Source organism: Megascapheus bottae, chromosome 24 (genome assembly GCF_031878675.1).
Source record: "Megascapheus bottae isolate mThoBot1 chromosome 24, mThoBot2.hap1, whole genome shotgun sequence".
Lineage (NCBI taxonomy): Eukaryota > Metazoa > Chordata > Mammalia > Rodentia > Geomyidae > Megascapheus > Megascapheus bottae.
The window spans coordinates 8,130,356-8,153,941 of record NC_143532.1 but is presented as its reverse complement, the minus strand read 5'-3'; the positions used below and the strand labels follow the sequence as shown (position 1 = coordinate 8,153,941).

At 43.2% G+C, this 23,586-nt stretch overlaps 1 protein-coding gene across 2 annotated transcripts in view; it reads left to right on the top strand.

Annotated features, from left to right (window-relative positions):
- The window catches only part of Pdpr (pyruvate dehydrogenase phosphatase regulatory subunit), a 41,603-nt gene extending 19,449 nt beyond the window's left edge, over window positions 1-22,154 (top strand). For both annotated transcript variants that reach the window (XM_090357282.1, XM_090357283.1), the window contains 10 exons: window positions 1,623-1,815; window positions 6,780-6,904; window positions 9,774-9,929; window positions 10,097-10,230; window positions 11,312-11,460; window positions 12,188-12,300; window positions 14,418-14,512; window positions 16,249-16,338; window positions 19,769-19,951; window positions 21,445-22,154. In XM_090357282.1, the coding sequence (XP_090213408.1) occupies window positions 1,623-1,815; window positions 6,780-6,904; window positions 9,774-9,929; window positions 10,097-10,230; window positions 11,312-11,460; window positions 12,188-12,300; window positions 14,418-14,512; window positions 16,249-16,338; window positions 19,769-19,951; window positions 21,445-21,849 (1,643 nt within the window). In that variant the 3' untranslated portion in view covers window positions 21,850-22,154. The remainder of the gene's footprint in view (window positions 1-1,622; window positions 1,816-6,779; window positions 6,905-9,773; window positions 9,930-10,096; window positions 10,231-11,311; window positions 11,461-12,187; window positions 12,301-14,417; window positions 14,513-16,248; window positions 16,339-19,768; window positions 19,952-21,444) is intronic.
- Window positions 22,155-23,586: the final 1,432 nt, after the last annotated feature.

Here is a 23,586-nt window from a genome sequence, read left to right as displayed (position 1 = left end):
GAGCCACTGCGCCCTGCTGAAATTTAACTTTTTTGTATGTATGTGGTACCAAGGAATTGAACCCGGGTTTTTGTGCATGCTAGGCAAGCACTTTAACCACTAGGCCAAACTCGGCCCTGAAATTTAACTTTTTTTTTTTTTTTGCCAGTCTTGGGCTTGAGCTCAGGGCCTGAGCACTGTCCTTGGACTTTCTCAAGGCTAGAGCTCTACCACTTGAGCCTCAGCACCACTTCCGGCTTTTTTCTATATATGTGGTACCGAGGAATCGAACCCGGGTCTTCATGCACGCTAGGCAAGCACTTTAACCACTAGGCCAAACTCCCAGCCCCCCTGAAATTTAACTTTTTAGAAAGCAGATTTTTTTTTTTTTTTTGCCAGTCCTAGAGCTTGAACTCAGGGCCTCTGCATTGTCCTTGATCTTTCTCATGGCTAGTGCTCTACTTCTTGAGCTGCAGCACCACTTTTAGCTTTTCCTGTGTATGTGGCAACCAAGGAATCAAACCTAGGGCTTCACACATGGTAGGCAAATACTCTACTGCTAGGCCAAACTCTCAGAACTGTTTTTGCTAATGTCATCTATTAAATTTCAAAGTAACTTTTTATTTGCTAAATAATGTAGTCTCAAGATTTTAAATTCAAAGGATACTGAAGAATTACTAGACACTCTCGCTCATCCTTATGGACATTCTGAGACAGTGTGTCCCTATATAACCCTTAAGTTGATCTAGAACTCAGATTCTCCTCAGTCGCCTGAGTGCCGACTGTAGATAAGTCACAATGCCCAGGTTGAATTTTTTTTTCTTATTGTTGGGGTGATGCACTGAGGGGGTTACACTTATATTTGTGAGGCAGTGGCTACATTACTTCTTGAACATTGTTACCCCTTCCCATGTTTTTCTCCCACTTTCCCTCCCCTCACCCCTTCTCTAGTTTTTAAATAAATGTTTCTTGTGGGAATTTCAAAGCAGCTAGAGCAGTAGGGGGAATGGAATACCTTTACCTGTCACTCAGCTCCTGTTTTCATGTGAGCACTATCCCAAAGCATTGTGGCCAGACAGATTGACCATAACACAGGGCGAGCGTCTGTCTTTTGCACCTATGTCTATCAATTTAGAAAACATTGCCTTTCATGGAAATTCAGTGTTTTATCAGAGCTTTTCTGTTCTTGCTGACCCCTTCCTGGTTACAGTCCATAGCCATGTGTATTACTTATTACTCTGTTGATCTTGCTTTTATTAAAGTTTTTTTTTTTTTTTTTTTTTTGCCAGTCCTGGGGCTTGAACTCAGGGCCTGAGCACTGTCCTTGGGCTTTCTCAAGACTACAGTTCTAACACTTAAGCCACAGCACCACTTCTGTTTTTTTCAATGTATGTAGTACTGAGGAATCGAGCCCCAATCTTTGTGCATGGTAGGCAAGCACTCTACCACTAGGCCATATTCCCAGCCCCAGTTTTTTTTCCCTCTTTATGCCAAGCATTTTGCAGACGTATACTGCAAAAGCTATCTACTTGGATAATTGGCCCTGTTGGCTTCTAGAAAAATCTTCCCTTTCTGTATAAAGTTGGAAAGTTTTTTATTTCCCAAAGGTGAGGATTCTGTTTGGGTTTGTTTTGATTGCTCAGAGCCCCTGTTGAGTTCCCTCCTGCGTAGGATGCCAGAATTGGAGACTCTGGAGATCATGAAGTTGGTGAATTGCCCCGAGACCTTCACACCAGACATGAGGTGCATCATGGGCGAGTCTCCTGTAGTACAGGGCTACTTTGTCCTGGCAGGGATGAACTCTGCTGGCCTGTCATTTGGTGGAGGAGCTGGAAAGTAAGTTTTCTCCCATAGAGTCAGCTGTGGATATGTCAGTTTCCAGGCTTCTTTCCTTCTCAGATTATTTTTGTTAATACTTTTAACAACATTTTTGGGATATGTATATGTTTAATTGGATTAATAATAAGATACACGTGATTTGAGAATTGTCCCTTTGCTGGATTACGGTGGCTCACACCTGTAATCCTAGCTACTCAGGAGACTGAGATCTGATTGCTGTTCAAAGCTAGCCTGAGAATGAAAGTTGAAACTTTTTTTCCTTTTGTGGGTCATGGGGCTTGAACTAGGCCTGGGTGCTCTTCCTAAGCTCTTCAACTCAAGGCTATCACCCTACCCTTGAGCCAAGCCCCACTTCCCGTTTTCTGGGTTTTCTGGCGGGTTAATTGGAGATAAGAGTTTCAGGTCCTTTTGTGCCTGGGCTGGCTTTGAACCTTGATCCTCAGATCTCAGCATCCTGAGTAGCTAGGATTATAGGCCTGAGCCACCTCGCCCGGCCAAGTCTATGAAACTCTTTATCTCCAATTAGCTACCAGAAAATTGGAAGTGGCACTGTGGCTCAAAGTGATAAGAGTGCTAGCCTTGAGCTGAATAGCTTAGGGACAGCACCCAGATCCAGAGTTCAAGACCCACAGCCTGGGAAAAAAACAGAATAGGTCACAAAAGGACATAAATGCTGTATGTGAATTTCTAAAATAGACAGATGGAACTGGAGGTGTATCTCAACTGGCTTAAAAAAACAAAACAAAACAGGGCTGGGAGTTTGGCCTAGTGGTAGAGTGCTTGCCTAGCATTCACAAAGACCTGGGTTCGATTACTCAGTACCACATACATAGGAAAAGCTGGAAGTGCTGTGGTCAAGAGCTCTAGCCTTGAGAGCCCAAGCCTTGAGAAGAGCCCAAAGACAGTGCTCAGGCCTTGAGTTCAAGCCTCACGACTGGCAAAAACAAATTCAAAACAAACCTGGTGCCGATGGCTCATGTCTGTAATCCTAGGTCCTTTAGGAGGCTGAGCTCTGAGGATTGTGGTTGAAAGCCAGCCTAGGCATGGAAGTTCATGAGACTCCTATCTCCAGTTAACTCTGAGGAAACTAGAAGTGTCTGTGTAGCTCAAGTGGTAAAGCCTTAAGCTAAAGAGCTCAGAGACAGTGCTCAGACCCAGAGTTCAAGCCCCACAGTCCACAAAAAAAAAAAAAAAAAAAGACCCAACATAGTCAGGTGCTGGTGGCTCACACCTGTAATCCTAGCTAGCCAGGAGGCTGAGATCTGAAGATCATAGTTTGAAGCCAGTCTGGGCAAAGCACACAGAAGCAGACTTGTATCTCTAGTAGTTGAGTGCTAGCCTTGAGCAAAAAAGCTCAGGAAAATTCCTAGGGCGCTGAGTTCAAGTCCTAGGATGGTAGCACACACACCACACACACACACACACCACACACAACTGTAGTGGTTGACGGGCCAGGAGTTTGGCCTAGTGGTAGAGTGCTTGCCTAGCATGCACAATGACCTGGCTTCGATTCCTTGGTACCACATACATAGAAAAAAAGCCAGAAATGGTGCTGTGGCTCAAGTGGTAGAGCTCTAGCCTTGAAAAAGTCCAAGCCCTGAGTTCAAGGCCCAGGACTGTCCAAAAAAAAGTACTGTAGTAGTTATATGGCTTGAGGGTGTTGTTTAGGAGAGTGTTACTGTGAAATAAATGCAGCATTTTTAGTAGATGACAAGAGTTCTGGAGATGGATAGTAATGATGGTTACATAAGAATTCAGTGTACTTGTTGCCACTGAAACATACATGTAAAAATAGTGAATGGTAATTTTTTTTTTTTTTTTTTTGGTGGGTCATGGTTTGAACTTGGCCTGGGCCCCTGATCATGAGCTCTTCAGCTCAAGACTACTGCCCTTCACCTGGGCTTGTCCCTGAGCTCTTCAGCCCAAGGCTACCACCCTACCTTTGAGCCAAGCCCCACTTGCCTTTTCTAAAGGTTAAGTGGAGATAAGAGTCTCAGGTCCTTTTGTGCCCAGGCTGGCTTTGAACCTTGATCCTCAGATCTCAGCCTCCTGAGTAGCTAGGATTAGAGGTGTGAGTCACCCCACCTGGCTCTGGCTCTAATTTTTTGTTCTGTAATTATTGACTTTTTAAAAAGGTTCTTGGCAGTTTGTTGACTTTTGGGAAGAAGAAATCAGCTTGTAAACTTTGATACAAATTAAGCTTTCTTTTTTCCTAGTACTGGAGTTTGCTTTCTTGTTTGCTGGTTGTCTACTAATTAAGTCTTCTGTTTTATTTATTTTCTTTTGCTGGAGATGCATGGAATCTTGTGGATTCTGTTGCTTGGTCTGGCTTTTGTACCAAGATCCTCTTAATCTCAGCCTCCTGAGTAACTAGGATTATAGGCGTGACCATTGACATTTCATCAAAAAATGAAGTTCTTGCCTGATGCCCATGGCTCATGCCTGTAATCCTAGTTACTCAGGAGACTGAGATCTGAGGATTGTGGTTTAAAGCCAGCCCAGGCACGAAAGTCCGTGAATTCACACTCTTATCTCCAATTAACCTGCCAGAAAACCCGGAGGTGATGGTGACGGAGGTGATGCTGTGGCTTAACTGATAGAGCATTAGCTATGAACAACATAAAAAAAGCTACACTAGGGCTGGGCATGTGCCCTAGTGGTAGAGTGCTTGCCTAGCAGGCTTAAAGCCCTAGGTTCGATTCCTTAGTACCACATAAACAGAAAAAGCCAAGAATGGTGCTTTGGCTCAAGTAGTAAGCACCAGTTTTGATCACAAGGAAGTTCAGGAACAGCGCCCAGGCTCTAAATTCTTCAATCCCAGGACCGGTCAAAAAATAAAAAACCCACTTTGTCATGAGCAGAAAAAGAGCATCTTAGCTGCTTGGGACTTGTGCTTATTTTCTGGTACTAGGGATTGAACTGGGTCTCTTGATCATCATGCATGAGTTATATTGCTTACCCCTTTTTATATGGGTTATTTTTTCCCCAAAATTTCTTTATTGAGATTAATCATATATACTTCACAATACTGTGGTCTGTTATACTTAGCACTTTTTTACTTTCATAATACTAAGCATCATTCTAATCTACAAAACTGGCAAAAAGAAGGGGGGGAGCTTTGTTTTTCTTTTCATTCTGGGGATTGGACTTAAGGCCTTGTACATGCAAAGTAAACTCTACATTCTGAGATCGAGACACTTACATCATCTTTGGTGTCATTCCTCCTGGTAAATGTGATTCCTCCCCCCACCCCCCAAGTCCTAGGGATGAACTTGGGGCCTGAGCACTGTCCTTGGGCTTGCTCAGGGGCTAGGTCTTTGCCACCTCAGTACCACTTCTGGCTTTCTTTCTGTGTATGTGGTACCAAGGAATTTGTGAATGCTAGGCAAGCACTTTACCACTGTTTATGCTGTCATTTTTCTGTTTCCTAATTCTTGTTCCCTACCTCACCTCAGGTGAGGGCTCCTGGCTACACTCACTGGCTGGTGCTTGGTACAGGCACTGAGCTTTGCTTTCTACTACTTTTGTAGATGGAGCTTCAAGTATAGCTCTTCCCCAGAACTTAATTGTGAGTAGCTAGCCAGTGATCAACACCATTACAAGGACACATAGTCTGTATGTTATATTTATATGTGAGAAGTGCAGATCACTTCTTATTGTGAGACATAAACTGCTCTTAAAGGGAGGAGCAGCACTCTTTTATGGAGTTCATTACTCCAGAGTTGAGATCCGCACAGCAACTGGATGGGTTGCTAGAGGACAGTATGTACCACAGTTAATTTTATTTATGGTTTACTACTACGTCTCTTTTTTTTTTTTGATGGGTCATGGGACTTGTACTCTGTTGTGGGTGCTGTCCCTGAGCTCTTCAGCTCAAGGCTACCACCCTTCCCTTGAGCCAAACCCCATTTCCCGTTTTCTAGAGGTTAGTTGGAGATAAGGGTCTCAGGTCCTTTTGTGCCTGGGCTGGGTTTGAACCTTGATCCTCAGATCTCAGCGTCCTGAGTAGCTAGGATTATAGATGTCAGCCACAGCGCGTGGCCACATTAAGTTTTGATAATGTTTCACACACTCAGCACTAAATAGTACAACAGAATATTACATGGTTTTTTTTTTGTGTTTTGTCATAACTTTCTTTTTTTGCTAGTATTAGGGCTTGAACTCAAGACCTCTTGCTTGACTTTTTCACTCATGACTGGCAGTTTAGCTAGCATTTGAACCACATTTTTACTTCAGCTTTTTTGCCAATTGGCAGTCTCTTGAATGTCCGCCCAAGCTGGCTTAACATCTTAACTTTGAGATCTCAACCTCCTGAGCAGTTAACATTACAGGCATTAGCCACTGATACTTGGCTGCCACTGAGACCTGGCTACCTTTTTCTTGATGTCTTCAACATTTTAGGCTACATAGTTTATCTGTTAAAAATTTTTTTTCAAGTTGTCTTAAATATAGGGAGAAAATTCACACGTAAGACTTGTGTAGTTCAAACCTCTTGCTCAAGTGCCAACAGTATTTTGTCAAAATTTAAAAAAATATTCTAAGACCTCCTCTCTCTGTTCCAAAGTAGCTTTAAGTTACCAAAAAACATTTAAAGAAAGAATGTAGTTAGTTACCTGGAGTCATTGTATAGGTATCTATTTTACAGAGGAAAACAGGCTATTTGCTATATAATATAGATGATATTTAAGTGTTTTACTAGTATTTCTTCATTGATGTGGCTTATATACCTTAAACACTATCCTTATAGTGGTTCTGTGAGAACAGTATTTGGATCCATGTTTGTTCTAGAAAGGTTAAGGAAATAGACCAGGATTGCTCAGCTATCTATTACAACACAGGGATCTTTCATTCCCCTTGGTACTTGATCTATAATGATGTTGCTTGGTCTGTATATATTGTTGTATACTAACTACTCATGTATCAATCTGAAGCCAAATAGCTTTTTGTCCCCATCTAAACAGGTACCTTGCTGAATGGATGGTAGATGGCTATCCCTCAGAAAATGTCTGGGAATTGGACTTGAAACGTTTTGGAGCCCTCCAGAGCAGCCGAACCTTTCTGCGCCACCGGGTCATGGAAGTCATGCGTGAGTAAGCGTTATCCTGATTCTGTGTGGCTGCACGTCATCTTTCCAGTGGGGCAGATTTTCCCTTCCTTTTTTTTTTTTTTAATGGGGGGGCAGTTCTGGTATTGAGCTCAGGGTCTGAGCCCTGTCCTTGGGATTTCTAAAGGCTAGAGTTCTACCACTTGAGTTCTGGCTTTTTCTATGTATGTGGCACCAAGGAATCAAACCTGGCTCTTTGTCCATGCTAGGCAGTCTACCACTAGGCCACACTCCAGGCCTCTCCTTTAGTTCTTACATACTGCTTTGAGTTGGGCTTCTGATATGTATGTATCTATTTCAGATCTGAGTAGGAGGTCCATGTGGGACATAGGGAACATTTTTATTTTTTATTTTTTTTTGCCAGTCCTGGGCTTGAGCTCAGGGCCTGAGCACTGTCCTTGGATTTTCTCAAGGCTAGAGCTCTACCGCTTGAGCCTCAGCACCACTTCCGGCTTTTTTCTATGTATGTGGTACCGAGGAATCGAACCCGGGTCCTCATGCATGCTAGGCAAGCACCTTAACCACAAGGCCAAACTCCCGGCCCCACATTTTTATTTTTTAATTTTATTTATTTTTATGCCAGTCCTGGGTCTTGAGCTCAGGGCCTGAGCACTGGCCTTGGGTTTTCTCAAGGGTAGCACTCTACCACTTGAGCTACAGCACCACTTCCAGCTTTTTTTATGTATGTGGTACCAAGAAATCAAACCTGGGTCTTCATGCATGCTAGGCAAACACTCTTACCACTAGGCCAAACTCCTGGCCAGGAGTGTTTTTAGTATATTGTACCTGTTTACTTCTAGGAACACGAATGTCATAGGACTTGAACTCTGGGCCTGGGTGTTGTCCCTGAGCTCTTCATTCCAGGCTATTGCCCTTCACCTTGAGCCACAGCACCATTTCTGTTTTTCTGGTGGTTAATTGGAGCTAAGAGTCTCATGGACTTTAGTGCCTGGGCTGGCTATGAACCACGATCCTCATATCTCAGCCTCCTGAGTAGGTAGGATTATAGGCATGAACCATCACACCTGGCATTCCAGCAACATTTGAATGTACTGTCACTACCCATTTTGCCTTAAAGATCATTGTTTTTTTTTTTTTTTTTGGCCAGTCCTGGGCTTGAGCTCAGGGCCTGAGCACTGTCCTTGGACTTTCTCAAGGCTAGAGCTCTACCACTTGAGCCTCAGCACCACTTCCGGCTTTTTTTTCTATATATGTGGTACCAAGGAATCGAACCCGGGTCTTCATGCATGCTAGGCAAGCACTTTAACCACTAGGCCAAACTCCTGGCCCCCATTGTTTTCTTTAAGAAACAGGATTTGCTGAAGAATTCTTGGAGTTTTAGACTTGTCTTTGAGAGAGAGTGTGCGTGTGTGTGTGTGCGCGCGCGTGCATGCGCTCTGATTCTGCGGCTTGAACTCAGGGCCTGGACACTGGGGCACTATCCCAGAGCTTCTTGGTGCTCAGATAGTTTTCTTCCAGTGGACCCACAGCTTTACTTCTTAGTGACCTTTTTTCCTTTTTTTTTTGTCAGTCCTGAGGCTTGAACTCAGGGCCTGAACACTGGCCTTGGGCTTTTTCAGGGCTAGAGCTCTACCACTTGAGACACAGCACCACTTCTGGCTTTTTTCTATGTATATGGTACTGAGGAATCGAATCCGGGTCTTAGTGCGTGCTAGGCAAGCACTCTACCACTAGGCCAAACTCCCGGCCCCCATGTGTCTTTTGTTCCTTAGGTCTTGGCTTATCTCATACATGATTTGCTCTAGTTCCATCCACTTCCCAGCAAATCCCATTGTTTTATCTTGTCTGTTGGCTGTGTAGAATTCCATTGTATGTATGTGCCACATTTTTTGTATCCATTGATGTGTATGGGGGCGTCTGGGTTGTTTCTATCTCTTGGCTATTGGGAAGAGTGTGGCGATGAATATGACTGTGCAGGTGTCTTTATTATATCCTGGGTCATGTTGCTCAGGGCAGGCTGGCTTTGAACTGTGCTCCTGAGATCTCAGCCTCTTGAGTAGCTGTGATTATAATTGTGAGCCACTAGCACTTAGCTACTGAGTGATTTATTACTTAGTACATCCTAGCAAAATATGAAAAAGTACTTGGAGCCACAGCACTACTTCCCTTTTTTTTTTTTTTTTTTTTTTTTTTTTTAAATTTCAGATGGTCATTGGGCTTGAATTCTGGACCTGGGTGCTGTCCCTGAGCTCTTCAGCTCAAGGCTACCACTCTACCACCTGTGCCACAGTGCTACTTCTGGTCTTCTGGTGGTTAATTGGAGATAGTCTCACGGACTTTAGTGCCTGGACTGGCTTTGAACCTTGATCCTCAGATCTCAGCCTCCTGAGTAGCTAGGATTGTAGGCATGAGCCACTGGCGCCCAGCTTTTTTTATTTCCCCCTGGTATCTAATTGTAGACAAGAGTCTCATGGGGACTTTTTAGCCCAGGCTAGCTTTGAACCATGATCCATAGATTTCAACCTCCTGAGTAGCTAGGATTATAGGCTTGAGCCACCTCAACCAGCTGTTTTCCTTTCCTTTCTTTCTCTCTTTTCTAGTACTGGGGCTTGAACTTAGGGCCTGGACATTGTCCTTGAGCTTTGTCAAGACTAGTACTCCATCACTTGAGCCACAGCACCACTTCTGGCTTTTTCTGTGTGTGTGGTACCAAGGAATTGAACCCAGGGCTTCCTGCATGCTGGACAAGCACTCTACCAGTAGGCCACACTTCCAGTCCTGCAAGTTTTTTCTTGAGTAGCAAATGGCCTCGGGTCTAGTGGATGGATATGGATATACAGTTCCTGAATCGGTGACCTGGGCATTGACAGACTGTTTCTGTCTGTTCTAGCACTGATGTATGATCTGAAGGTTCCCCGTTGGGACTTCCAGACTGGCAGGCAGTTACGCACATCTCCACTGTATGACCGGCTGGATGCACAAGGAGCCAGATGGATGGAGAAACATGGATTTGAGAGACCAAAATACTTTGTTCCACCTGACAAAGGCAAGAAACCTCTCTTGCTCATTTATTTTGAATTGAACTAATAGCACTTGTAAATTCATGTAACTAGAATGTGTTCTTGGAAAAATATAAATGACTAGACTATCCCAACCTGTATGAGCGGAGTCTTCAGTCTACGTCTCTTCCTTATCTTTCTTCTGTTTTTGTAGACCTCCTTGCCTTAGAACAGAGCAAGACTTTCTACAAGCCAGATTGGTTTGACATTGTGGAGTCTGAAGTCAAGTGTTGTAAGGAAGCTGTGTGTGTCATTGACATGTCTTCTTTCACGAAGTTTGAGATAACAGTAAGTATTTTGTGGCCAGGAGTTTGACTTAGTTGTAGAGTTCTTGCTTAGCATGCACAAAGATCCGGGTTTGATATATACATAGGAAAAGCTGGAAGTGGAAGTGGTGCTGTGGCTCAAGTGGCAGTTCTCTAGCCTTGAGAAAGCCCAAGGAAAGCTCAGGCTCTGAGTTAAAGCCCCAGGACTTGCCCAAAACAAAACAAACCCCAAAAACAAAACCAGTAAGTATTTTGAGCCAGTAGATTGGAAAACTACACTATAGAATACCTCGTTTTTCATTTGTTATTTCAAACATTCTATAAGTACTCTGGTGTGGGCTGGGAATGTGGTCTAGTAGTAGAGTGCTTGCCTAGCATGCATAAAAACCTGGATTTGATTCCTTGATACCACCTACATAGAAAAAAAAAGCCAAAAGTGTTGTGGCTCAAGTGGTAGACCTTTAGCCTTGAGAAAGTCCAAAGACAGTATGCAGGCCCTGAATTCAAACCCTTTTTACAATCTTGCTCTCTGTTTGTAATGGCTGTTCTGGGGCTTGAACTCAGGATTTAGGCATTATCTGAGTTTTTTCCTTAAGGCTAGGGCTCTACCATTTGAGTCACAGCTCTGCTCCTGGCTTTTTGATGGTTAACTGGAGGTAAAAGTCTCATGGCCAGGTACCCTGGTGGCTCATGTGTCTAATCCTATCTCCTCAGGAGGCTGAAATCTGAGGATCAAGGTTCAGTGTCAGCCCTGGCACAAAAGTCTGTGAGACTCTTATCTCCAGTACCTCCAATTAACCACCAGAAAACTGGAAGTGTGCTGTGGTTCAAAGTGGTAGAGCACTAGTCCTGAGCTGAAGAGCTCAGAGACAGTGTCTAGGCCCAGAGTTCAAGCCCTATGACCAAACAAAAGGGAAAAAAAAATCTCTTGGACTTTCCTATTTAGGCTGGCTTAGAACTAATCCTTAGATTTCACCTTCCCGAGTAGCTAGCATTAGATACCTGGTGCTTGGCTAGAGCTTTTATAGGAAAGTAAATCTGCAAATACTGTCATGTACAATGCTAGGCTCTTAAATTCATTGTCTCTGCTTCATTTCTTGTAGTCCACTGGAGATCAGGCATTAGAAATTCTACAGTACCTTTTTTCCAATGATCTGGATGTACCTGTGGGCCACATTGTGCATACTGGCATGCTCAATGAGGGTGGAGGCTATGAAAATGACTGCAGCATTGCAAGGTTGAACAAGCGCAGGTGAGACTAGCTGCTCATTCTTTAAGGTCTTTTTCTTTTTTTGTTACTGGGGATTGGACTCAGGGCTTCCCAAGCATTGTACTGCTTGAACCATGTCTTTAGTGATACTATAAGGGTTCTTTGGTAGAGCAGACAACTGCCTATTGTATTTCTCCAAGAGATTAATTATCTCATGGACTGAATTTGTCAGTTCTCCTAGACTTAGTTCATTAGCACCCCCTAAATACTGAAATCATTTGGAACTCTTGAGAGGTAAGAAACCCACTAGATTATGTTAAAATTTAGTATAGAAGTTAGTTTTCCTACTGAGAGTATTCCCTATTTTTTTTTTCCCAGTCCTGGACATGGACTCAGGGCCTGAGCACTGTCCTTGGGTTCTTTTGCTCAAGGCTTGAGCTCTACCAGTTGAGCCTCAGCACCATTTCTGGATTTTTTCTACTTATGTGGTACAGAGGAATCGAACCTGGGTGTTCGTGCATGGTAGGCAAGCACTCTACCACTAGGCCAAACTCCTAGCTCGAGAGTATTCCCTATTTTATAGGTCTGTATAATTTCTTGACACTGTTAGGAAGCCAGAACTGTGTTTTGTCTATGTGGTATATCCTAGAAAAGTGGTATTGACCCTCCAAAAAGTTTTCAGTGATCTTTGAAATTAGTTGAGTTCCCCATTGCCTCCTGATTTCTTCCCTGTTACCTGGTTTTGATTATTTTGGCATCTCTATTCCAGTTTCTTCATGATCTCTCCAACTGATCAGCAAGTCCACTGTTGGGCCTGGCTTAAGAAATACATGCCAAAAGACAGCAACCTGCTGTTAGAGGATGTCACCTGGAAATATACTGGTAATGGAGCTGTCTTGAGTCAGCCAAGTTAGAAAAGACTAGCAGATAAACTCTTGTCTTATACATTTACCTTTTTATTTGGCTTTAAAAAAATGAAAGTTAGGCTGGGAGTTTGGCCTAGTGGTAGAGTGCTTGCCTAGCATGCATGAAGACCCAGGTTCGATTCCTCAGTACCACATACATAGAAAAAAAACAGGCAGAAGTGGTGCTGAGGCCCAAATGGAAGAGCTCTAGCCTTGAGAAAGTCCAAGGACAGGGCTCGGGTCCAGAGCTCAAGCCCAGAACTGGCAAAAAAAAGAAAAAAGAAAAAAAAAAGAAAGAAGCTTTCTTTTTGCCTTTGAGCCACAGCACTACTTCCAGCTTTTCTATGTCTGTGGTACCGAGGAATCGAACCCAGGTTTTTGTGCATGCTAGTCTAGTATTCTACCACTAGGCCAAACTCCTGGCCTTTCTGGCCCCCCCCCCTTTTTTTTTTTTTTTGCCAGTCCTGGGCTTGAGCTCAGGGCCTGAGCACTGTCCTTGGACTTTCTCAAGGCTAGAGCTCTACCACTTGAGCCTCAGCACCACTTCCGGCTTTTTTGTATGTATGTGGTACCAAGGAATTGAACCCGGATCTTCCTGCATGCTAGGCAAGCACTTTAACCAGTAGGCCAAACTCCCAGCCCCTCTGACCCCCTTTTAATTGTGAAGTTAGTAATTCAGTTTCTATTTTATTCACTGCTATATACCTGCAGCTAGTACGGGATGGTGCAAATATAGATCAATGAATGAGTAAATAATTTAAAAAATACATTTTTCATGCCAGTCTTGGGTCTTGAATTTGGTGTCTAGGCATTATTCTTGAGCTTTTGCTCAAAGCTGGTGCTCTACCCACTTGAGCCACAGCTCTGTTTCTACAGTTCGGTAGTTAATTGGAGGTAAGAGTCTCACAGACTTTCCTACCTCGTCTGGCTTTGAACCATGATCCTAAAATCGCAGCCTCCTCAACTAGCTGGGATAGGCATGAGCCTCAAGTGCCCAGCCTTAAATTTCTTTCCGTTATCCAACTGTGCATCATTTTATCTTCCCTTAATTTTAAAAGAATGACAGTTTCCTGATGATCTTCTTCAGTAGTCCTTTGAGAATTGCCCTATTTCTTTATTTCTTTTTTCTCAACCCCCTCTCCCTTAGCCCCAGTCCTGGGGCTTTAACTCAGGGCCTGGGCACTATCCCTGAGCTGCTTTTGTTCAAGGCTAGCCCTCTGCCACTTGAGCCACAGCTCTACTTCCTGTGTTTAGGTGGTTGAGGAAAGAATCTCAGACTTTCTTGCCCAGGCTGGCTTTGAATCACATTCTCAGATCTCAGTCTCTTTAGTTACAGAAGCTACCAGTGCCCCAGAAAACTACCCTTTTTTTTCATTTTTTTTGCAGGGGGGGGGGTGGGAGGGGAGGTGGGGAATGTCAGTTATGGGGCTTGAACTCTGGGTCTGGGCAATGTCCTTTAGCTCAAGGCTAACACTCAAGTGTGCTACACTGAGCCATATCACCATTTCCACTTTTCTGGTTATTAATAGGAGATGAGTCTCACAGTCTTTCATGTCCAGGCTGGTTTTACACCTCATCTTGGCTTTCTGAGTAGCTAGAATTATAGGTATGAGCCACCGGTACCCAGCAAACTACAAAATCTTACCAAACAAAAGTTTATTTTGCTTGATATGTAATTATAAGCTGCTATTCTAAGATCAGAGTCCAGGCTTGAGATTGGTGCCATTTCTATCATGTCACATTGGGAAGAGAAAAAGAATGAAAACTGTCCATGGCCAGCTCTGGAAGTAATTCACTGACCAGGACTTGGTTTTGTCACCTTAATAGCACATTAAAAGAAAAAAAAAAAGTTGCCTTCCAGTGAACCAGGGAGAAGAAACATATTGTCCACGTTTTCATACCAGCACAGTCAGTAGTTACATTTGGCAGACCTGTCAGCAGAGATGTAGGTACCACAGACTTGTGTCATTAGATAGTCTACTAAGCAAAGGGCCATAGGCTGGCCATAGGTAAGCAATTGCAGAACAGACTTTTCTCATTGGCTTAGTTGTTCATCTGGATAGGCTGGACATCTCTTGTGCTTTTTCCCTGTAGCCCTAAATCTGATTGGCCCTCGAGCTGTGGATGTGTTATCAGAGTTGTCCTATGCACCTATGACTCCAGAACACTTCCCAACTCTGTTTTGCAAGGTGTGTATTTTTCTTTGGCAGAGAATGTTACTTTCATAGTTTATTAATATCTTAGTGTTCTTTATGTTTTGGTCAGTTGCGAGCTTGAACTCTCTGGGCCTGGGTGTTCAAGGCAACCTTGAGCCACAGTGCCACTTCTGGTTTTCTAGTGGTTAATTGGAGATAAGTCTCATGGAACCAGAAATGTGGCCTAGTGGTACAGTGCTTGCCTAGCATGCATGAAGCCCTGAGTTCGATTCCTGGGTACCAAATACACAAAAAAGCTCAAGCTTGGGCCGGGGGTTTGGCCTAGTGGTTAAAGTGCTTGCCTAGCATGCATGAAGACCCGGATTTGATTCCTTGGTACCACATATGTAGAAAAAAGCTGGAAGTGGTGCTGAGGCTCAAGTGGTAGAGCTCTCTAGCCTTGAGAAAAGTCCAAGGACAGTACTCAGGCCCTGAGCTCAAGCCCAGGACTGGCAAAAAAACAAAAACAACAAATAAACAAAAAAAAGCTCAAGCTTTAGCCTTGAAAAGCCCAAGGACAGTGCCCAGGCCCTGAGTTCAAACCCAAGACTGACAAAAAAGAAAAGAATAATAATAAAAAAAAAAACTTGGCAGGCACTGTGGCTCACTCCTGTAATCCTAGCTATTCAGGAGGCTGAGATCTGGGAATCAAAGTTCAAAGCCAGCCCCGGGCACAAAAGGACCTGAGACACTTATCTCCAATTAACCTCAAGAAAACAGGAAGTAAGGCTTGGCTCAAGGGCAGGTTAGTAGCCCCATGACACACACAAAAAAAAAGTCACGGATTTTAGTGCCCAGGCTGATTTTGAACCTCAATCGTCAGATCTCTGTTTCTTGAGTGGCTAGGATTACAGGCACGAACCACTGCGCCCAGCCATTTTAAGCAAGCAAAATGACATGGTAGATTCGTTTTCAACATTCATACTTTTATTTAATAAGCATTAGGATATCTTCTGGGAATGGCAGTTCTGTGCATCTATTGCTTTTTTTTTTTAACAGCAGAAAGGAATAAGACCCATTTTTTCCCCCTAGCTTTGCTTTCTCTTTCACAGAGTAACTTCTGTATATACATGGCTATATCCGTAAACAGCTCATAAATTTCTATTAATGGCCACAATTGCTAACAAAAAAATTGTAGCTGAATCAAAGCAGTGATCACAGAATACTTTTTAAGAAAGTAGCTGATTAGAAAGGTCTAAATAAATGTTTTGTCATTCTGTAATATGCAATTTCCAGATAATTACTGAGAGAGCTCTTGGAAGTACAAACCAAAGTTGGAATCCCATCTATATAGTTTTCTCTCTTCCTTAAACCAGAGAAAGCTCCATCTTAGCTATCAGTAGTTCCTGTTGAAGTGGTTTCAGCGTTGTTGGAGGCTATTTATTCTTCCCTCAGTTGCTCAGCAGTAACTGAGATAGTGGCCTCAACTGGAGCTGCTATGTTTTGAAAAATATAAGCTGAATCTCTGACCGCAGGGTAGTAGACACTGAGATTGACTGCAGTGTCCCTTGGAGGAGAAACCTGCCTTCACTGCCCCAGATATCCCCAACTAAATGACTGCCACCACTCTCTACCATTTGTTTGGCTGAGCATTGGAAATGACACTTGTATTTTCAGATCAAATGCTTAGACATGTATCCTTAGTTAAGCAGAGAGTGCAGAGCTAATGAGAAGTTTCTTAGGCATGTATTCCTTTGGCCACTATCTGTCTGCTTTCTGTGTGTCTACAGGAGATGAGTGTTGGCTATGCAAATGGGATCCGGGTAATGAGCATGACTCACACAGGAGAGCCAGGATTCATGCTTTATATTCCCATAGAGGTGAGAGCACTGTCTTTCTTTCCAGGAGTACTGGTATGGGGATGGGGTAGTTACAGCTCGTGGGCACCTGCTGATCTGGAGAGTTGTGTCTGACCAGAACTTGGGAAAATTGAAATAGACTACATGAAGAAATTTTACCATCTTTAACTGTTAAAAAATTTTTGTTTAGGTTGGCCTTGAGGCTTGAACTTTGGACCTGGCACTGTTGCTGAGCTACTTCATGGTCAAGGCTACCACTCTTATCACTTAAGCCACAGTGCTGCTTCCAGCTTTTTCTTAGTTTATTGGAGATAGGAGTCTCTAGACTTTCCTGCCCAGGATGGAACCATGATCCTCAGATCTCAGTCTACTCAATAGTTAGCATTACAGGTGTGAGCCACCCGTGCCCAGATTTATCGTTCTTTAAATTAGTGTATATTTGTAAGGTCATTTCTTTCTATATTTTCATACTTGCAAATAGTGCCCTTTGTATATATATTGGTGTCCCCGTCTTCATGCCTCTTCTCCCTCTCTGTCTCCCTTTTCATAGTATTTGAATATGACATCTGTCATAGTCTTCTCAGTGCCTCAGCTTTCCTACCACTTGAGCTGTACTTCTAACCTCTTTGTTGCTTAATTTTTTTGTACTGGGGCTTGGGTACTAAGGGTCACTTAGCAGTTTTTAAGCTTAGGGCATGCCTGAGCTACAGCTCTCTTTCTGGCTTTTTTTTTTTTTAGTGGTTAATTTATGGGGAGAATCTCAGGAATTTTCCTGCCCAGGCTGACTTTAAGCTGTAATCTTCAGATCTTGGCTTCTTGTGTAGCTAGGATATAAACAACAGCGCCCAACTCTTGACTTGAATGGAGCTTGAACTCAAGGCTTCTATTACTTGAGCCATTGTGCCAGCCTTGATTCTAGGAACTTCAAATTACCTCTTTGGTTTCATCATTCAGAAGTATATTATTTAGGGGTCAGGAGTTTGGCCTAGTGGTAGAGTGCTTGCTTAGCATGCACGAAGACCCAGGTTCAGTTCCTCAGTATCACATACATAGAAAAAAGCTGGAAGTTGTGCTGTGGCTCAAATGATGGGGCATTAGCCTTGAGAAATCCCAAGAACAGTGCCAAGGCCCAGAGTTCAAGACCCAGGGTTGGCAAAAAAAAAAAAAAAAAAAAAAAATTACCCTTATGTTTTATGTTTAACTTCTATACTCCCGCATATTATTGATTTCTAATTGTATTTTCTTACAATCTGAATTTTTTTTTTTTTTTGGGCAGTTGATCTCACTTGAACCTTGCCCCCCCCTTTTTCCTCTGGTTATTTCTGAGATAAGGTTTCACATTTTGCCTGAGCCAGCCTGAACTTTGATCGTCTACATATACTTCCAAGCCCCCATCTTTTTGTGTCTAAATGGAGTCCTGTGAGCTTTTTTGCCTCGGTTACCCTTGAGCTATAATCTTTCAGGCTCCTGAAAACCTAGGCTTAAGAGTTACCTGCCCTTTTTTTATCTGAATGTAACAACTTTCCTGTCCTGTTGTCAACACTTTATAGTCAGACTTTATACATAGTCTGTACACCTGGTCTACTTGAAAGTTTACCTTGGAAAATTTTGATTTGTTGAACTTGCTTTTTTTTTTTTGCCAGTCCTGGGCCTTGAGCTCAGAGCCTGAGCACTGTCCTTGGGCTTCTCAAGGCTAGGGCTCTACCACTTGAGCCACAGCACCACTTCTGGCTTTTTTCTATGTATGTGGTACCGAGGAATCGAACCTGGCCCTTTGTGCATGCTAGGCAAGCACTCTACCACTAGGCCAAACTCCCGGCCCCAAACTTTGGATGTTTTTGCATTATTTTCCCATTATAATCTTCTGTTGAATTTTTCTTCCAAGTTGAAATTTCATCCAAGTTTTTTTTTTTTTTTTGGCCATACCTGGGGCTTGAACTGAAGGCATTCTTCAAGATCTGCTTTTGCTCAAGTCTAGCACTCCACCACTTGAGCCATAGCACTCCTTCTTGCTTTTTCTGCTTATGTGGTACGAAGGAATCAAACCCAGGATTTCATGCATGCTAGGCAATTCCACTGCTCCTGGCCTTACCTTGGTTTTTATATCTTGAGCGAATTAAAACTTAAAAGCATTATCTGTTGGGAAGGCTTTTTCTTCCAGTTTCATTTGGAGGTCTCTAGCCTTTTTTCTCAAGGTCTTCATCATCATTACCGCAGTGGGGAAAAACTCTGCTGTCACTGCAGTAACACCTAAATCAGATAAGATTAAAGCCTAAAGCCAACTCTCCCACATATAACTAGAAAGGAAAATAAGAATAAACAGCACTGATCTGTATGTTATATTTAAGGGGATACATCATGCTGCCTGCTGGTCTTAGTGAGTTCAGCACTTACCCCACAGTAAACACCCTGAGGCAGACGGCAGGAGAAATGCAGCAGATGTGAGGCTTAGAACTCTTTAAATCTTGTCTAGCAAGAACTATACATGGCAGGTAAACTGGGCAATCAGGTGGTAAACAGACTCAGCCTCTTCAAATCTCCAAAGTAATCGTCAGGTGATAGGACTACAGTCTTCTGCCTTTCTACAGTCTTCTGTCTTGGCTGTCTCCCATTCAGTCACTGTGCTAGAGTGATTCTAGGCTCCCTGACTTGTGAGTATTGTTTTCAAGTTCTCAGAATAGCATTGCAATAGAAACTGAATTTGGGTAACCTTTTGTTGCTTACCTGTTATCCATTCATAGAGGAGTCCACATATGAGTATGAGCTGTGCTTTTCCTGGCTGCAGTGATTCTGTGTTCTTAAAAAATGCTTTATATGTGAAACAGTAAATATGTATGTACATATGTAACAGTTTGGGTTTTCACATGTTAGGCAAGTCGATAAGGGAAGAGCAAAAGTATGAAATTGGAGCAAGAGAACAAAGCAGAACTATATAAGATGGTGGAGGTCACCACTATAATTGTTCTAAGAACAATTCCAGTAAGATTGGTCATTTTCTCCAATGTTGAAAGTACTTTTGTGATTTGTTGTTATATACTGAGGTCACTGTGCTAGACGTTTTCTAAAGAGATGTCATGGTAGGATACTTCTTTCATGGAGTCCACAGTTGAGATGATTCCGGCTCGTTACAGCTGAGTCTCTAGCCCTCTGGTTCAACAAGAATGACCTGTTATCCTGAGGATTGGGTTCAAAGCCAGCTGTGGCAGAAAAGTCCATGAGACTCTAATCTCCAGTTAATCAGTAGAAAACCAAAAGTGGCCCTGTGGTTCAAAGTGGAAGTGTTTAGCCTTGAGTGAAAAAGCTCAGGGACAGTGTCCAGGCTCCATATTCAAGCTCAACAACAACAAAAAAATACATCACCTCATGAGTTGTGTACAGTCTCTCCTTTTTGTACATTAGTAGTGTTATGTATTCCATGTTAGTGAGCTAACTTTTCCTCCGTCCTTAACAGTATGCACTTCATGTATACAATGAAGTGATGAGTGTTGGGCAGAAATACGGAATCCGGAATGCTGGGTATTATGCGCTTCGAAGTCTCCGAATTGAGAAGTTTTTTGCCTTCTGGGGCCAGGATTTAAATACCCTCACTACGCCTCTGGAATGTGGAGGAGAATCTCGGGTGAAGTTAGACAAGGTACAGTGCTTATTTAGATTCTACTCTGCCACTTCATTCTGTGATACTGTTAGATTTCCTCAGGGAAGAATTGCTGATGGACAGGGAAACTGACAGTACTAGGTAAATCAGGCAAAATACAATTCTCCAAAGTTAAATTTATGTATGGGATGAACATCTATGAGAATAGAAAGTACAAAGATTTCTGTGATTTGCCCTTTAAATACAGCGCTTTGCTGGGCATGGTTGCTCTTGCCTGACATCCTAGCTACTCAGGAGATTGAGATCTGAGGATCAAGGTTCAAAGGGACCTGAGACGATTTCCAATTAACTTCTAGAAAATAGTAAGTGGGGCCTGGCTCAGGGACAGCTCCCAGGCCAAGTTCAAGTCCCATTACCCACAACAACAACAAAAAAAAGACTGAGCGCTTTGGGAATGTAGCTCAGTGGGAGTGCCTAGCACGCATTTCCCTGGATTTGATTCCTTAGTAACACATAAGCAGAAAAGGCCAGAAGTGGCACTGTGGCTCAGTGCTATCCTTGAGCAAATGAAGCTCAAAGACAGTGCCCAGTCCTAGAGTTCAAGCCCCAGGACTGGGAAAAAAAATAAAAACTTCCCCCAAAGTGCTCAGTTTTATGATTGTGCCAACTTTAACATGCCACATGTCAGCTGTCTTATGCAGGAGGCTGAGATATTAGGAGCACAGTTCAAAGCCAGCCCAGGGATAAAAGTCTATGATTCTTATATCTTGTATCTCAGCCTCCTGCGTAGCTAAGGTTATAGGTGAGAGCCACCAGTGCCTGGCTTTACAGTTTTTTTTTTTTTTTTTAAGCAATCACATGTAACTTTTTCTGATAACAGTAATAACTTTGGGAAAAATATAAAATGATGTACTGTATGTTCAGATACACTCTTAAGCATATTAAAAAGTCTATTAGAATATCACATGTTGGAGATACTTAGTGGTTTTTTTTGTTTTCTTTTTTTTTTTTTTTTTTTTTTTGCTGGTCCTGGGTCTTGAACTCAGGGCCTAAGAACTGTCCTTAGACAGTTTTTGCTCAAGGCTAGTGCTCTACCACTTGAGCCACAGCACCACTTCTGGCTTTTTCTGTGTATGTGGTACCCAGGAATCAAGCCCAGGCTTTTGCGCATGCTAGGCAAGCACTCTACCACTAGGCCAAACTCCTGACCCGGTATGTTGGGGATGCATTTAGTACTTTTTACCTGGTATCGGTGACTCATGCCTGTAATCCTAGCTACCCAGAAGGCTAAGATGTGAAGATTACAGTTCAAGCCATCAGATTATGGCACTAGAGCACAAAAGCTCAGTCAGTACCCAGGCCCTGAGTTCAAGCCCTAGGAGTAGCACAAAATCTTGTGAATACTCATCCTTAAGCTAGAGAAAACTTGTGTAGTAAAGAGTGCTGCTGCATTCTACTATACACCACCATCAGGATATCGTTCTCCTTCCCCCCTTCACTGTAGACAGATAGCTCAATGTTTTCTTTTCTAGGACATGGATTTCATTGGCCGGGATGCCCTTCTGCACCAGAAGCAGAACGGGGTGTATAAACGGCTTACTATGTTTATCCTGGATGACCATGATACAGACCTGGACCTCTGGCCATGGTGGGGAGAGCCCATTTACCGGAACGGACAGTATGTTGGCAAGACCACCAGCAGTGCCTATAGCTACACCCTGGAGCGCCATGTGTGCCTGGGCTTTGTGCACAATTTTTCTGAAGACAGTGGGGAAGAGCAAGTGGTGACGGCAGACTTCATTAACCGGGGAGAGTATGAAATCGACATAGCAGGAAACCGGTTCCAGGCCAAGGCCAAGCTCTACCCTGTCCCCTCCCTATTCACACATAAGCGCAGAAAGGATGACATGGAGCGGAGTGACTTACATGGGAAGTAATAAGGCATTCTCCTACCTTACAAGTTTCTTCCCCCAGCCCCTCCCTGTCCCTTTTCTTAGCTTCTTGACATAATTTTGAACCTGGCCTGCTTTTAAACTTGTATGTCCTTTCATTCGCTATTCTCCCTGTTCCTCCACTCTGCTCAGATTCCCAGGGTGGCAAGAAGTATATCAGAACAGAGCCAAGCTCTACTTCTGGGAATGTGTTAAGACTGATTTTAAATGCAGATCACAAGGCAGGTTGGTATTATACAGGCCTCAGGGCAAGAACTCACTTCCTTAGGCTACGATTTTCTAGCAACCTGTTAATAAACACAGTAAGTAGGGGCCAGGAGTTTGGCCTAGTGGTTAAAGTGCTTGCCTAGCATGCATGAAGACCCGGGTTCAATTCCTCAGTACCACATACATAGAAAAAAGCCGGAAGTGGTACTGAGGCTCAAGTGGTAGAGCTCTAGCCTTGAGAAAATCCAAGGACAGTGCTCAGGCCCTGAGCTCAAGCCCAGGACTGGCAAAAAAAAAAAAAACAAAACAAAACACAGTAAGTAGTTCCACCACAGTTTTTAAGGAAGCCACTGGAACGAAAGGCTTGTGCTTTTTAGTTATAGTGGAGCAGAAGAATGATCCGCCTATCTTAAGGGCTGGCTCTTGATAGCTCTGGCAAAAGGATGATTACCTACTTCACTGATGAGAGGCATCACAGTGGTGTTGTCTATGGCAGAGACAAGCAGTAACCAGACAGCATCTTCACCTGGGCTGGAGCAATCAGTCTGCCTATAATTTTTTTATCTCTTGCTAATCTCTGTATGGGGTTGTTTTATGTTTTCTAGCTGAGTAAACAACTAGGCCAGCATTTAAGAAGAAAAATCCATGTTGCTTTATCCAGCAGAAATAGTCTGGCCTTGAAGTATGCCCTCACCAACACCAAGTTTCCTACTTTTAAAACAGTGCTGCGTTTCTTTTAAATATTCAAGTTAGCACCTCACCTTGATTTCCCTTTTCAAAGGACAGGTTCAGCTAGGCTCTGGCAGCTACCCCACAAGCTCAGTGTACTTCACCTCCTCTAAAGGGAGAGAAAGTCAGATGGGTTGAATAAACCTTGTTGTTCCTGCCAACTTTGAATTCTGAGATTTACATCATCTTCTAGCCAAGAACAAAACCATACTGAGATGTCCACTGAGAGTCAAAGTGACAGGGTGAGATGGATATGTCTCCTATGCTCTATTTCCATCCAGTCATTGGACTGGAAAGTGATTGGGTACTCCCAAAGGCACTCACTGGGGCTGGGAGCATGGCCTAGCAGTAAAGGGCTCGCCTAGCATGCATGAAGCTCTGGATTAGATTCCCTGGCACCACATACACAGAAAAAAACCCAAAGTGGCGCTATGGCTCAAGTGGTCAAGCACCAGCTTCGAGAAAGCCCAAGAAGTGTCCAATCCCTGAGTTCAAAACCCTGAACCGGCAAAAAAAAAAAAAAGTTTTCTAAAAGTGAAACTTGGAGTTTGACAGCACAGTCTGCAACATCTAACAATCCAGATTTTTGAAAGTATAACCATTAGAAAATTTAGTTCAGTTCTTAACTGTCTTGTCAGCATTAGTTAGAACAGCTTAATATTCTAAGGTGTTTGCCTCCTGATATTCTTGTGGGATCTGTAACTCACTCTGACTAGCTCCTCTACATCTCGTTTCTCCAGCTAGACCATACCTACCTGGTTAATGACTGTCCAACAGTTTTGAGGG